The sequence below is a fragment of the Macaca thibetana genome, chromosome 11, assembly GCF_024542745.1.
Source record: "Macaca thibetana thibetana isolate TM-01 chromosome 11, ASM2454274v1, whole genome shotgun sequence".
NCBI lineage: Eukaryota > Metazoa > Chordata > Mammalia > Primates > Cercopithecidae > Macaca > Macaca thibetana.
In genome coordinates, this window is record NC_065588.1 from 58,691,131 (window position 1) to 58,707,259 (window position 16,129).

General features: G+C 38.3%; 1 protein-coding gene across 8 annotated transcripts in view; it reads left to right on the forward strand.

The window, feature by feature from the left end:
• The window catches only part of USP15 (ubiquitin specific peptidase 15), a 145,250-nt gene that overhangs the window by 31,163 nt on the left and 97,958 nt on the right, over positions 1–16,129 (forward strand). For 6 of the 8 annotated variants that reach the window (XR_007717693.1, XM_050748403.1, XM_050748404.1 and 3 more), the window contains exons 2-3: positions 2,856–2,983; positions 11,087–11,217. Coding sequence is in view for 7 of the 8 variants with exons in the window: in XM_050748403.1 (XP_050604360.1) it covers positions 2,856–2,983; positions 11,087–11,217 (259 nt within the window). In the remaining variant the exon portion in view is untranslated. Of the gene's footprint in view, positions 1–2,855; positions 2,984–11,086; positions 11,218–12,423; positions 13,922–16,129 lie in introns of those variants that run through there. The other 2 variants (XM_050748413.1, XM_050748414.1) reach the window with 2 other exon arrangements.

Below are 16,129 nucleotides of genomic sequence, written 5' to 3' on the forward strand. Positions count from 1 at the left end.
AGTGTATTGTTGAAGCGTTCATCTGTAGGATTTTGTAAATCCTTCAGTGAATTTTTTATTTCCAAAAGATTTCATTTATATCCTTAATTGATTTTCTGTTTCTTTGTGTTGGTTTTTCACATTTTCTGTGAATCTCATTGAGCTTCCCTAAAAATCAATATTGTGAATTATTTAGCATTTCAGTAATGTTGAATAGGATTTATTGCTAGAGAGTTAGTGTGATCCTTTGAGAGTGTTGTAACACCCTGTTTTTTCAGACTTCCAGAATTACTATACTGGTTCTTTCTCATCTGGAAAAACTCATTTCTCAGTTTGCATTAATTTTTCTACGGGCAAGACTGTTTTCCTTTGAGGATGTGACTATAATGTATGTTGAATAGGGTCATTTGGCTTTGCTTCTGGGTGCTTTTAGTGGCAAAGACTCTGTATGAATTTCCTGGTTTTAGATAGCCTTTGTTTGGTGGCTTTCTCAAACATCAGGTGTGATAGTGGTATACTTGGCATGTGAGCAGGCTCACAGCCTCCTGTAGAGCCAGTGTAGCAGAGGTCTCAAGAAGCTTATCTTGTTCCCAAGTTGTGTGCATTTATGGTAGCAGATTTGTATTGGGTTGTGCAGTTCATCCTCCAGGCCAGTAGTAGCATTTGCAGGTATGAGTCAGCATCAGTGGTAACAGTGGGGTTTACGCTTGACCTGTGTTTGCCAGGGAAAGCTCAGATATTCTGATGACTGGCGGAAGCGCCAGCCCTGACGAGGGTGGCAGGAGAGAGGGGAGTCATCGGGCCACTGGTAAAATGCCCTGAGGTCTTTTGTGGAGGGAGGTGGGGGGTGTAGGCCGGGGTGATGAGCTGTGTTAGCACCCTGGCCTCAGCCGGCGGGAATGTGCTGTTTCCCTCTCACATTCCTGTTCTGGTGCTCAGGTTGTTCAGTTCTCTTAGACACTGCCGTTTATTTCCAAGCTGCAGTGTAGCCTAGAACTGAAGGAGATGCTAGCCCCATGGCTTGACACTACACTTCTGTGCTGTCTGGAAATGGGTGCCATGCAGACTCTGCTCCCCATGGCAGGACCCCTGAAACTCTATGCAGAGAGTGGGAGAGGACCCACCTTTCTCATGAACCTGGGCCCAGAGGCCACTGCCAGTGGAGCTGCAGTTGCCCCTCACAGCTTCACATAGCCTGCCCTCTGGTTTCTTGTGCCAGCTTCCTATGCGAGCAGCAGTGACTGTGTCTGCAACAGTGGGTGGAGGGGGAGGAGAAGTCCCCTTCTTTATGTTTGGGCTCAAGCACAGGGGCCACTTGGCCAATGGTACGGGACCTTACTCCTCACTTGCAGTGCTGAGCAGAGTTTGTGTCTCTGTGTCTCTGCCAGGAGAAGGCATTCACTTGCAACCCCAAGCAGGGAGCTCTTGGGGGGCTCTGGAAAATGCATGTTTTGGTTTCCTTTGTCCCAGGGGCTGTCCCTTTGGTGCACTGCACTTTTCCTTCCCTTAAAAGTAGCACTCCTTGAGGGATCGATTATTGGGAACCTTGCAGCACCCCTGGGTCTAACTAGCACTGTACCACTGCTGCCCGCTGAGTGGGTGCTGGGGAATGTCAGCAAGAGCTCCCAGGATATGGAAGCACAAGGGCTGAGGTTCCCTGGGCAAGATGAAGTCCCTTGATGGATGTGCTCTGACAATGATGCCTTGCCACAGACGCTCGAGTCTAGGGGGGTGGGAAGGTGAGCAACCCAGCGTGAGCTTGCAGTCTGGTGTAACACCCTCAAGAAATCCCTACCCTTACCACTGTCTGGGTTTGTGAGAGCAGAGGAGCTCTCCCATAGATCACATACTAGCAGTCCGCCACAGGAATGAGGGATCCAAACACTCTTGCTTACCCTTTTCCATGCAACACCAAGTCCCTTAGGGCTCCCAGCAACTGTTTTTTGGCCGCTCACTTCCTTCTTTTTCTATGTCTAAATTTTTTCCTGTGATTTTTGTGTACTAGTATTCTCTCTTTGATATTCTGTTAGAGCTGTGATTATGTGTTTGTAATTTTGGTTCTTTTTTCTTTTTTGAGACTGAGTCTCACTCTTTCGCCCAGCCTGGAATGCAGTAGTACGATCTCGGCTCACTGCAACCTCTGCCTCCCAGGTGCAAGCAGTTCTCCTGCCTCAGCCTCCTGAGTAGCTGGGATTACAGGCACCTGCCACCATGCCTGGCCAATTTTTGTATTTTAGGTAGAGACGGGATTTCACCATGTTGACCAGGCTGATCTTGAACTCCTGACCTCAACTGATCCACCCGCGTCAGCCATCCAACACGCTGGGATTGCAGGCGTGAACTACCGCACTCGGCCGTAATTTTGGTTCTTTTTTCTGAAGAGAACTGGAAATTGATGTCTCTAGTCAGCCATCTTGAACCTCTCTCTGATTATAATTATTATAATTAACCTTGCAACCCTTGATGACTGGTTTCCTTTACCTCCAAAACACATAATAAAGTACATAAAATTATTTGCAAGTTTCTTGTAAAAGAACCATTTTTTTATTTACCATTTTGCATTTTTAAATTTATTTTGACAGATTCTTATGATTATTTGCATATTTATTTAATTGAGAAGCATTTTCTTGAATACTTATATTTGTATTTTTATATCAATATTTGTCATCAAGTAGTATATGTTTGTAGAACATTAGAGTAATACTTTATACGAATGAAGTCTTGTGTTTCTAATACTAAGTGGCATTACAGTTATTTTCAATAATCCTTTGAAGTAGATGTCTTTTAATATAAAAGGAAATATCAAAAATTGATGGCTCGTCTACTGTTCCTGTATTTTTAGGTGTTTTCCTTAACCAATTTCTTTTATTTTCTAGGTACCTAGTCGATAGTCGCTGGTTCAAACAGTGGAAAAAATATGTTGGCTTTGACAGCTGGGACAAATACCAGATGGGAGATCAAAATGTATATCCTGGACCCATTGATAACTCTGGACTTCTCAAAGGTCATTATTTTCTTCCTTCAGTCAAGTTGTAAATGTGTTAAATTTCATTATGTAAATGTCAGTTGAGTATGGAAAATGTTAGTGTAAATAAGTTGATAAATTAGAAATATCTTTGCATTACAGATTTGACCTAATGAACTTATTATTCTAATTCGTTATTTAAAATTTTATAGTTATTATTCTGTATGACAGGTTTTGTTTTTTATTTATGATGTAATAAGGCTTTATTGTTTAAACTCTTAAATGAAGAATGTGATTTCTTCATTTAAAGATTTCATTATTAAGTAATCATTATTTAATGATTATTATTAAGTAATAAGACTGTTATTAAATAATAATTAAAGACTGATTATTTTGAGAAATGCTGTGTCACATATTGTTTTTCCTAGAGGACATGTGACATTTTTTAAAATTTGAAGAATAATCATATATGCTTGCATTCTTAAATTTTTGCATTAGCTTTCTACAACGCTCACTACTTGCCAGTCCACTTCTATATACCTCTTACTATGGGTAAAGGGGACAAACCATAAGTATCAGAACTTCCATTTCTAACAGTGGTTCTCAAAACACTGGATATCAGGCAGCGGAAAACAGTGATCCTTGAGAGATGGGAAACAAAATAGATAAGCCCTCCGACTGCCTTCTGTTTACTGCATTCAAAGAGTTTCCAAGACACAACATGGGAAGATGAAACCCATGCAGACCCTTGCGATCTCCCTTAGTTGAGGAAACAGAGTTTGCAGTCCGGGAAAACCAAGCCTACAAGAATCCAGGAAAATACCAGAAAGTAGTGAGTAGCTCAGAGAGAGAGACCTAGACCCTCCATAGGGTTACTCTTAAGTCTTCAACTATTAATCAGCACTTTGCATGTGAGAAAACTTTTCAAGGCCAGACGAGGTACCACTGAAAAGAAGGAACAATCATCGAGGCTAATATAGGATTGGGAATCATTTGTGTTCTCAGCAGCCAGAGTGGAAAACCACATAATTTACGGAATAGACTTCTGAGAACAGTTTTACTTATATAATAGGGTGAAATTAATTTTCCTGCTCTGCTAGCCTGAAAGCATCAAACTATTTCCAATTAACTGCATTTCAGAATAAAACTTGAGTATTTATAAGAATACAAAAATATCCAGCATACAAAAGTGTAAAATTTATAATGGCTTGGATCTGACCAAATATTACCTGGCATGTGAAGAAGCAGGAAAATATGATCAATAATGACAAGCAGTGTTGATCTTAAAAACAAATCTCCCCCACAAGACGTGGAAAAAATTAATAAAGAACAGATGAGACAAATACAAAATTAAAAGTTGCTAGATTGAAACCCAGCTCTATGAATAATCACATTAAATGTAAACACCTCAACTAAAGGTAGTGGTGGTGAGATTAGATTAAAAAGTTAAGAACCAGCTATCAACTGCCTACAAGAAACTCACTTTAAATGTAAGGACACAGATAGATTACAGGAAAGATATGGAAAAAGATAACACCAGGCTGTGGTAAGCAAGACTAATCCCCAGTGATCCTCACTCTTATGTAATACTCTCTTCTTTGAGTGTAGGTGAAACTTGTAAATAGGATGAAGACATCACTCCTATGATTATGTTATGTGGCAAAAGGAGACTCTCCTGGTGAACGTAATCTAATCACACATACCCTTTAAAAGCAGAGAGTTTCTCTGGCTGGTGGCAAAAGAATCCAGAGATGCATGAAAGAGAGCCAACATGTCATTGCTGGTTTGAAGTTGGAAGGAATTGTGTGAGATGCAAGGCAGGCAGCATCTAGGAACAGAGAGAGGCCTCAGGTTGACAGCCAGCTAGGAAACGGGAACCTCAGACTCACAACCATGGGTAACTGAATTCTGCCAACAACCTGAATGGGCTTGGAAGCAGATTCTCCCTCAGACCTTCAGATAAGAGCCCAGTAGGGGTGATATCTTTACTTCAGCCTTGTAGAACCCTAAGCACAAATCCATTTGGGCCCTCCTGAACTACTGACCCACAGAACTGTGAACTAATAGCGGTAATGTTTAAGCCACTATGGTAATTTATTATGCAACAGTGGAAAACTAATACATTTGCTAACACTATTTTTTAAAAAGTTGGAGACATTAAGTTTCAGAATAAAGAAAATTATTAGGGATAGGTCACTTTATAATGACTAATGGGATGGGATAGTTCATCAAGAGAATATAGTAATCCTAAATATATACCTACCTAATGGCATAACTTGAAAATATGTGAAGAAGAGTGATGTCAGCAGGATGATAGGATAGAAAGTCCCAGCCCCCAATCCCCAACAGAAACACTGAAGTAACAGTGGTCCAAACTATCTTTATGAGAAACCCAAGATCCAGTTAAGAATTTTCAGTATTCCAGATGAGCACAAAACTGAGAACAACAATATTGAAATGGGTAAGAACAATTTTATTTTGCCCCCATCAGCCCCTCCTCCAAGGAGACTTAGCTTAGTCTCAAGAGAGATTGTCTCAGATCAGGACCTCTCCCTTCGGGCGAAAGAGAGAGATCTTGTGTTTAATTTTCCAGCCCTTCAGTGTACTACCCAACAGGCTAGTTTTTTTAAAACATTTTTATCACCTTACACAGAGTGCTGATGGAACCAGCATAGTTCTGATGCCTGGGGGCAGTTAACAGAGGAAAAGGGATAGGTGGTTGCTGCAGCTGGAAGGCTCTCAGAAATTGAGAGAAGGCTAAGAACCTGAGGCTTCTCTCCCAGGAAGGAAGGAGAGGAGTGGAGGCATCCTACACTGCCCATGCCTTTCAGTGTGCTGCCTGAGGGGCCAGTTTCTGTCATGCCTCATTGTACCAGAGAGCTGACATAGTTCAAATAACTGGGGGAAATTAAGAACAAAAGAAAAGGGATAGGTGGCTTGCTGCAGCTGTCACAACCCTGTAATATTGGGAGGAGGCATAGAACCTGAGATTTGTCTCCTAGGGAAGAAGAAAAGGAGTGGAGTGTACCTCCAGTGTTCCAGTCTTTCAGGGTACTGCTTGAAGGCCTGATTGCTGTCTTACCTTAGCCAGTGTGCTAATGGAACTGGCAGAGTTTGGTGGGGGCAGATAGGAACAAAAGAAAAGGGGCAAGTGGCTTGCTGCACTCAGCACAGCTCTACAAGATTTGAGAAGGCAGAGAACTCAAGGTTTCTTTACAAGGAAAAGGGAGACAAGCGGGATGTACCTCTAATGTTCTGGTCTGTGGTATGATGTAGTAAGATACCAGAAGGAGGAAGAGGTTATGGGCTCCTGAAAAAAAAAGAAAAAAGTCAATAAATCCTTCTAATTAGGAATCTGCATGCACAAGTACAGAAAAGACATACCCACAAAAAAAAGTTTGAGATGTTATCAGAATCTCTAGCCAGCTGATGGGTGGAAGTGAAGCTATTTGCCTTTCAAAGCCAGTTCATAAAGACTGGGAGAGGTGGCTGTTTCTTCAGTTGCACAAACACCTGTGCAAAGCTAGGAGAACTCAATCAGAGAAACAAGACACAAAGAAACAAAATCTCCAGAAACTGACCCTAAAGAAATAGAGATGAATTGCCTGACAGAGAATTCAAAATAATTGTCTTACAAAGCTCACTGAGTTACAAGAAGACATAGACAACTTAACAAAACCAGAAAAATAAAAATTCACAAAATATCAACAAGGAGCTAAAAATTATGAAGAACCGAACAAATTTTGGAATACAATAACTGAAAAATTCACTAGAGGTCTTCAACAGCAGACTTGATCAAGTAGAATTGGCAAACTTGTAGACAGATCATTTGAAATTATCCAATCAAAGGAATAAAAATAATAAAAAACAGTAAAGGAAGTCCAAGTGACTTATGGAACACCATCAAATGAACCAATTTGTGTGTATGGAAGTTCCAGAAGGAGGAAAGTGAGAGGGGCAGAAAGCATATTTAAAGACATACTGACTGAGGCCAGGCATAGTGGCTCACACCTGTAATCCCAGCACTGTGGGAGGCCAAGGTGGACGGATCACATGAACACAGGAGTTCCAGATCAACTTGGGCAACATGGTGAAACCCTGTCTCTAGAAGAAATACAAAAAAATCCAGCCAGTTGTGGTGACTCACGCCTGCAATCCCAGCACTTCGGGAGGCCAAGGCAAGAGGATCACAAGGTCAAGAGATCGAGACCATCCTGTCCAACATGGTGAAACCCCATCTCTACTAAAAATACAAAAAAATTAGCTGGGTGTGGTGGCATGCACTTGTAGTCCCAGCTACTCAGGAGACTGAGGCAGGAGAATCACTTGAACCTGGGAGACAGAGGTTCAGTGAGCTGAGATCGTGCCACTGCATTCCAGCCTGGCAACAGAGCAAGACTCCATCTCAAAAAATAAAATAAAATAATCTGTGGGTGGTGGCATACACCTGTAGTCCTAGTACTGGGGAGGCTGAGGTGAGAGGATTGCTTCAGCTTGGGAGACGGAAGTTGTAGTGAGCTGAGATCACACCACTGCACTCCAGCATGGGTGACAGAGTAAGACCCTGTCTTGAAGAAGGAAAAAAAAAAAAGAATGAAATAATGACTGAAACTTCCTAAAACTGGGAAGGGAAATTGGACATCTACATTCACGAAGCCCAAAGAATTGAACAACACTGTTAATCAACTTGACCTAATTGAATTTTGTAAAACATTCCTTGTACCCATTAGGAATCACACCCTATCCCTTCTCTGCTGCCACCCCCAGCTCTAGACAACTACTAATCTCCTTTGTCTCTGTGGATTTGCTTATTCTGGACATCTCATGTAAGTGGAATCATACAATATGTGTGGGTTTTTTGCTTTTTTTTTTTTTTTTTATTTTTTGAGATAGAGTCTCACTCTGTTGCCCAAACTAGAATGCAGTGGTGCAATCTCAGCTCACTGCAACCCCCACATCCCAGGTTCTAGCGATTCTCCTACCTCAGCCTCCCAAGTAGCTAGGATTACAGGTGCGTGCCACCACACCTGGCTGATCTTTGTAATTTTAGTAGAAACAGGGTCTCACCATGTTGGCCAGGCTGGTCTCGAACTCCTGACCTTAGGTGATCCACCCGCCTCGGTCCCCGAAAGTACTGGGATTACAGGTGTTAGCCACTGCGCCCAGCCCAATACATGTTCTTTTATGTTTATCTTCTTTTACTTAGGACAGCAGAATGTTTTCATGTTTTATACATGTTGTTGAATGAATCAGTACTTAATTTCTTTTTGTAGATGAATGATATCTACTGAATGGTAGCACAGCTTTGGACATTTGAGTTGTTTTCACTTTTTGGCTCTTGTGAGTATTGTTGCTACAAACATTCTTGTAAAAGTTTTTGGGTAGGTGTGTTTTCCTTTCTAATAGGTAGATACCTAGACATGAAATTGTTGGGTCTTTTTAAACTTCATTGTTTTACTATTTTAGGAACTATTAGACTGTTTTTCCAAGGTCGTTGCATCATTTTACATTGTTGCTGGTAGTGTGTGAGAATTTATTGCTCCACATTATTGCCAACACTTGTTCTTGTCTGTCCTTTTTATTATAGCCGTCCAAGTAGGTGTGAAGTGGTATCTCATTGTGATTTTTGACTTGCATTTCCCTGGTGATTAATGACGATAAGTTCTTTGTTTTGTGCTTGTTATATATCTTTTTTAGTGAAATATCTATTCAGATCCTGTGCCCATTTTTAGTAGAGTTGTTTGTCTTTTTATTGTTGTATTTTCAGAGTTTGTTATTTATTTAGGATGCTAGACCCTTATCAAATGTATGATTTGCAAAAATTGTTTCTTATTCTGTGGCCTTTTTATTTTCTTGATGGTGACCTTTGAAGCACATAAGTTTTTTTTTTTTTTTTTTTTTTTTTTTTTTTTTTGCGACGGAGTCTCGCTCTGCCGCCCAGGCTGGAGTGCAGTGGCCGGATCTCAGCTCACTGCAAGCTCCGCCTCCCGGGTTCACGCCATTCTCCTGCCTCAGCCTCCCGAGTAGTTGGGACTACAGGTGCCCGCCACCGCGCCCGGCTAGTTTTTTTTTTGTATTTTTTAGTAGAGACGGGGTTTCACCGTGTTAGCCAGGATGGTCTCCATCTCCTGACCTCGTGATCCGCCCGTCTCGGCCTCCCAAAGTGCTGGGATTACAGGCTTGAGCCACCGCGCCCGGCCTAAGTTTTTTAATTTTAAGTCCAATTTGCCTTTTTTTCCCTTTGTTGCTTGTGCTTTTGGTGTCAGAAAGCATTGCTGAAACCAAGTTTGCAAAGATTTATGTAACATTTATACTTACATTTTATTCTAAGAGTTTTATAGTTTTGGCTGTTACATTTACACCATTGGTCTACTTTAAGTTAATTTTGTATATGGTGTACGGTAGTGTTGTAACTTCATTCTTTTGCATGTGGATATTGAGTTGTCCAGTAGGCTTTTTCATAGAAATGGATAAGCTGATCCAAAAATTAATGTGGAAATTCAAATGACAGAATGGCTGAAACAACTTTGAATTCTCAAATAAAATCATACAGGTTAACACTATTTGATTTCAATCCTTATTTTAAAACTATAATAATAAATATAGTTGATATTGACATAAAGACAAATATATCAATTGACCAGATTAGAGAATCCGGAAATAGATCTTCACATATATAGTCATTTTATCCATATGACCAATTGTATACAAATGATCACACAGTGTTATTTGTAATAGAAAAAGTTGTGAACAACTCAAATGCCCATCAACACCTGAATGGATAAACAAAATGTAGCATATCCATACAATGAATTCCCACTCAGCAATTAAAAGAAATTAAGATATATAAAAACATGGATATATCTCAAAATAATTACATGGCATGAACGAAGCCAAACAAAAAAGTGGACATACTATTTTTATGTAAGACTCTAGAAACTGCAAATTTGTCTATAGTAACAGAAAGCAGGTACTGTTTTCATGTACAAGTCTAGAAAATGCAAAGTAGACTGTAGTTGCAAAACACAAAATAAGTAACATTCTCTTAATCCCTCAGGTTTTTTCCTGCTTCTTGATTTATATTGTTATATCTTACTGAATATAGTGTGTTCTCATTATTGAAATGCTACCAAGAACAATTTTGCTTTCCATATCTGTTAATTAAGACTAACTTAGGACAAGAAAAATATCCGTTAAGTTGGGTCTATAACTCAATGAGATATTTCTGTTCCTCTTTCTGCATTTTAAAAATTCAGATGAACAGATAACAAGTCTCAGGTTAGGACTGTGATGTAGGTATGGTTCCAGAAATTTCTTCTAGATCTGTGGCCTGTCTTGTACTAAATTTTTTTTAGTCTAACTAGAAATTTGAAAGTGGATTGTGAATTAGAACCACATCTGAAGAATTACCTCCATTTTAGATCTTGGGAGAAATCCAGATTGTGGGCCTTCTGGAATAATGAAATGGTTCACAAGATGTCCATTTGTGATTTCTGTCATGGTTCCTAGCCCATGTGTCGTGACGTCATTGTAAAAGGTTGTTGATTTGCTTCTGAATTTCCTACAAAGGCTGATGCTAGAATGAATATTATTACCATGTGAGGGATCTCTGCTACTCAAAATATGTGGGAAGCACTCTTTTGTCAAGTTTCTTGACTTAACAGTTACTCCATAGTATTTTTTAAAGAACCTAATAAAAGAATTATGTTCTTAAATACTGCTTTTTGATTTATGGTACAAACTGAAAGTTTTAAAACAGTAGTTTATTTTGAAATATGTATGGCAAGCTTGTCCAACTTGCAGCCCATGAGCTGCATGCGGCCCAGGATAGCTTTGAATGCAGCCAAACACATTTTTGTAAACTTCCTTAAAACATTATGAGATTTTTTTTTTTTTTTTTTTTTTTTTTAGCTCATCAGCTATTGTTAGTGTTACAGTTCTTCCAATATGGCCCAGGGAAGCCCAACAGTTGGACACCCCTGACGTAAGGGAGCTGAATCGCTTTAGAGCTTAAAACTTGTTTTAAATACTTAAATTAGCCTTCATGAGTTTAATTTGTAATGTGTCCAACCAAAGTATGTAGAGTTAGGTACTATTGTTTCCTTTTATGTATTGAGTTTATTATTATTATTTTTTTTGCAGATGGTGATGCCCAGTCACTTAAGGAACATCTTATTGATGAATTGGATTACATACTGTTGCCAACTGAAGGTTGGAATAAACTTGTCAGCTGGTACACATTGATGGAAGGTCAAGAGCCAATAGCACGAAAGGTACATTTTAATAATGACTGACTATAAATATTATTTTTCTTGATTAGTTCACGTTTTATTATTAATTCAATGAATTGTGAAGTCTTATCACTTATCTTAGAGAAAAAGTCAGCAAAATTACCATACACTGTGTTATAATAATGGCAAGTAACATGTTAAGAGGGTATACTTATGCTAGCCACTATTGTAAGTATGTATTATTGATTAATCCTCTATATAGAGAGAGAAACTCTATAAGGTAAGTAGTAATATCCCCATTTTACAAATAGGAAATGAGGATAAAAACTTAGGATCTAGTTATTTTAGAAAGTCATATCAGGATACAGACTTTGGCAACTTGACGCCGTTTTCTGTGCGGCACTGTTTTTGATAAAACAATTAGAAAACAATGAAGAAACTAAAAGTTGAAGCAATGTTTTTTGGAACATAAAAATTTTTTAAACTTGAAAATGTAGATTTTTTTCATATCCTTTAATATTTTAAAATTATAGTCTAGAAACATTGAGAATAACCAATTTTCTTTGTTTTAGTGAACTAAAAAACAATAAGGGTGTTGCTATAGTAGAATACCAAATATTCAAGGTAAATGAGCGAACCTTACACATGTGTTTGATCATTTATTATGGGAGGGGTGGGAGGCTGAGAAGGGACCAAAATCTCTTGGCATAATTTTATATCTGGTTTGGGGCCCCCTGCACTCCCCCCGTCCCCCACTGCATAGAAATAATTTAAAAATTGGATTAGGTAACATAAAGGTAAAAAAACCTCTAGTAGACCAAACTATTTTTGAATTTATTTGGAATTGGTGCTACAAAGTTGCCATATTAACAGTTTGTATTTGTGTATCTATGGTTTTAGGTATATTAGAAGCTAACCTTGGATCTTATTTTCTGAACAGATCTTGAGTGTACCTTTTATTTATTTTTGTTTAGTTTTATTCCTTAGTTTCACTCAGCCATTTCTAAATTAGAATTTCTCTCTTGTAGGAATGCTAGCCTTATAGAGCTGTAAAATGATCAAGTTGCTTTATCTATAGTTGCTGGAGAATTTAGTGTTTTGATCAAAGGATAGCCTATTTAGCTGTAAAACTGTCTAGAATTATTTCATTCCTAGGATAAAGGAAAAATTGTGTCCAAAATATCTTTAAATGTATTAAACTGTATTCCTTTAATCTTAATACACTTTTTTTTTTTCTTATGAATGTAGCACGTTATACACTAGCAGTCTTCAGTATGGTAAACAGATCAACTGCCAACTTCATTGCCGTTACTCTTTGAAGTATTCCTCACTGAGAGTTCTTGAAACCTCTGTGTAATAACAAAGTAAAATATAATAAAAAATTTCACACAAGTAGAAAGAAAAAACATTTGACAAATCTTTTAGGAGACCACATACTTATTTTTAATAAGATAAATGAAATATATTCAACCTGTAAAATAGTTTGCAAATGTTCATATGCTACATTACATTGCCTGGAGTTGTTATTACAGATGCAATTTCCTACAACATTAAATCTGTAGTAAAATTTAATTAATCACACTTAAATTTGGGAATTTCATTTGCATTTTCACTGTGCCCCACATGACTGATGCGGGTGGAACTCAAAGAAGTAAATAGACCAGCTTATAGTGTCTGAAGCCCAACTTTGAATGTTACCCATCTCTGATTGCATTAAAGAATCTAGGATTGGTGGTTCCCTTAGCTATAATGCAGAAACAAAGTTAAACATCTTCCTGTACCTCAAAGATCTCTAAAATGCGTAATTTATAGTGTCAGCACTCAAAGAATGGACGAAAAGAAAGCAGGGATATAAGCAGAAAATACAATGGAATCAAAATCCAAGAGAAACGGCAGACAATAGAAACAGACCCATAAGAAACCAAGGTAATTGAGTTATTAGATTTTAGAATACTGGGCTTATTATGCTCAAAAAAAACAAAAAAGAGAAGTAGGGCGAAACTATTAAAGAAGAAGCAAATAGAATTCTAAAACTAATAATATGAAAATTTTGTGGATTTAATGTTTAGGAAAAAAATTATTAGACCAAACAGAACTGAAGAGAAAATTTGTAAACTAAATGATTTGTCAGTAGAAAATATAGAGTCTAAAGCTTAGAGAGACAAAAGAATAGAAAATACAGAAAAAAGCTAAGGCATAAATGGAATGCAGTAAATAAGTTTAACATGCATACATGTAGTTGGAATCTTGGAGAGGAAAGAAAGAATGAGTAGAACTAATACGGAGGTAATAGCTGAGAATTTTCCCAAGCTGAGAAAGGTGTCATGCTTTAGATTAAAGAAATGCTATGAATCTGAAACTGAAATAATACAAACAAAACAATACCCAGTACAAATGTTCAAAAGCAAAGGCAAAAAGATATTTCTAATAATAGCCAGAGAAAAAGACATATTATCTTCAAAATAAGGATAAGACAAAGTAATGATTTCTCAAGAGAAACCATGGAAGCCAGAAAACAGTAGACTTTAATATGTTAAAAGAAAATAACTGCCAATATAGAATTCTGTGACTAAGAAAATAATCCTTCAGGGATGATGGTGAAAAAAGCGATTTTCAAATGAAAACTAATATAATTTGTTACCTGCAGACTTGTACTAAAGGCACTACAAAATAATCTTAAGAAAGGAAGGAAAATTATTCCAGTTGTAAGCTTGGAGATGCAGGAAAACAGTGTAGACTGACAAAATGTAAATGTTGTGAATAAATCTTAAGATGGACTGTTGAAAACATTGATAATAATTTTTATGGAGTTGAAAATGCATGTAAAATTAAACTACGCAATAGTGTTAGCATGTAAGTTAAGATAATATTCTCCACTATGTTCCCCAGTGATCCCCAACTCCTCATATCCATATTCTTGGGCACTCCTCTTCCATGTTGTACTGAGGTTGGTCTGTGTGGCCAATAGCATGTAGCAGTACTCATGATACATCGCTTTCAAGATTAGGTTATAAAAAAACACCGCGGCTTACATCTTAGGTGCACACGCACTCTAGCTGTCTCTCTTTCTCATTTCTCACTCGGGGGAATTCAACTGCATATGGCGAGGACACTCAGGCAGCCTATGGAGAGGCCCACATGGTGAGGAACTGAGATCTCTGGCCAATAGAGAGGAACGGAGGCCTGCAACAACCATGTGAGTGACCTTGGAAGTGGATCCTTTAGTTCTAGTTCAGCTTTCAGATGATTGAAACCCCAGCCATACCTTGAGAGCAACCTCATGAGAAACTCTACACCGAATCAACCCAGTTAAGCTGCTCCCAGATTCTTGACCCTCAGAAACATTGTGAGATAATGTTTGCTGTGTTAAGCTGGTAAATTTTGGGGTAATTTATTATGCAGCAATTGATAACTGATACTGATCTTGGTACCTGTAAATAGGTGCTGATACGAAAACTTGAAATGTGGTGTGGCTTTGGAGCTGACAGTGAATAGAAGTTGTCAGAACTTTAAGAGTATCAATGAAAGCTTAAAGGGCCTTAAACAAATGTTAGTAGATTACTAGACTTTGAGATAGCTGCCAGTGAGAATTTAAAGTGAGGAAGGTCTTATTGGAAACGGATAGAAAGTGGTCTTTGTTACACAGTGGCAGAGTAAGTTTAGCAGCATGTTGCCTGCAGTAAACTGAAAGGTTAAAGGTAGTATTTAACGAAATTAGAGGTCTGCCAAAGTGTTAAAAATACTGCCTAGTTTCTTTTTGTGTTGCTTATAGTCAGATGTGAGAGAAGAGAAATACACTAAAGAAAGGATTGTTCAATAAAACAGAGCCAATATTTACTAGTTTTCAAGATTCATAGCCCCTCCAGATGGCAAACGATGCTAATTCTAAGAAGTGTTTCTGAGACTCAGAGTTCTCGGAAAAAAGTATGATCTAATCTTGCAGCCAAGGGTGTGACTGTAAGTTGCCTCAGAAAAATGAAAGGTCATGCCTCACAGTACTATTCAGACAAAAGGCCCTATAAAGCATTTAAGGGTTAACTTAGAGGTTGTCCTGTCATTAGTAATATTAATTAATAATATTAAGGATGTCTTCTCAATATGTGGCTTCTAAGAACAGGAGGGCTTCAAAAAGCTTATGGGCAACACCTTAGCTTTCTTAGCATAAAGCCAAAGTAGAGAGGACTTATCCTAGAGAATATTTGTGGGTATGGCTTTTGTCTAATGGAAGGAACTCCAGTAAGATCTGGTGGAGACCTACATTGTTTTTGAATTACCTCACAGAACCACTGCCATTTTGGACTGCAGAGACAGTATTAAATGAAAGAGGCCTTTGACCTCCCAGACCCAATAAGTGGGAATCAGGCTGAAAATTTACTTAACTTCAAGCATGTGTTAATGCATGAAAAAAGGATGACTTAGAGGACAGAACCAAATGTTAGAATAATTTTCAGGCAAGGGTAGAACTGAGTTCCAGTCAAGGAATTTCTAGTATTTGTCCAGGTAGATTTCATAATAGATATGGACCATTGATTCCTTTGTACCTCCTATTTCCCCTCTTATAAAACAGGAACATTTAAAAGGCTACGTTCTGTGTGCTTCATTGTTTTATTTTGGGTGTATGGGGGACAGAAAACTTGTCTCTTAGTTCACAGGCCTATAGATCAAGAGACATTGCAGTAGTCCCCCCTTATCTATGGTTTTGCTTTCCGTGATTTCAGTTACCTGCAGGCAACCATGGTCCAAAAATATTAAGTGGGAAATTCTGGAAATAAACAATTTGTGAGTTTTAAATTGTGCAAGTAACAATTGTGCAAGAAAATATTCCAAGTAACATGATGCTGCCCCATTCCATGTCCTCCACATGGACACTATACACTACCTTCCCATTTGTCACTTAGTAGCCATCTTGGCTATCAATTTACTGTCACAGTAGTTTGTCGAAGGGCATTAGTAG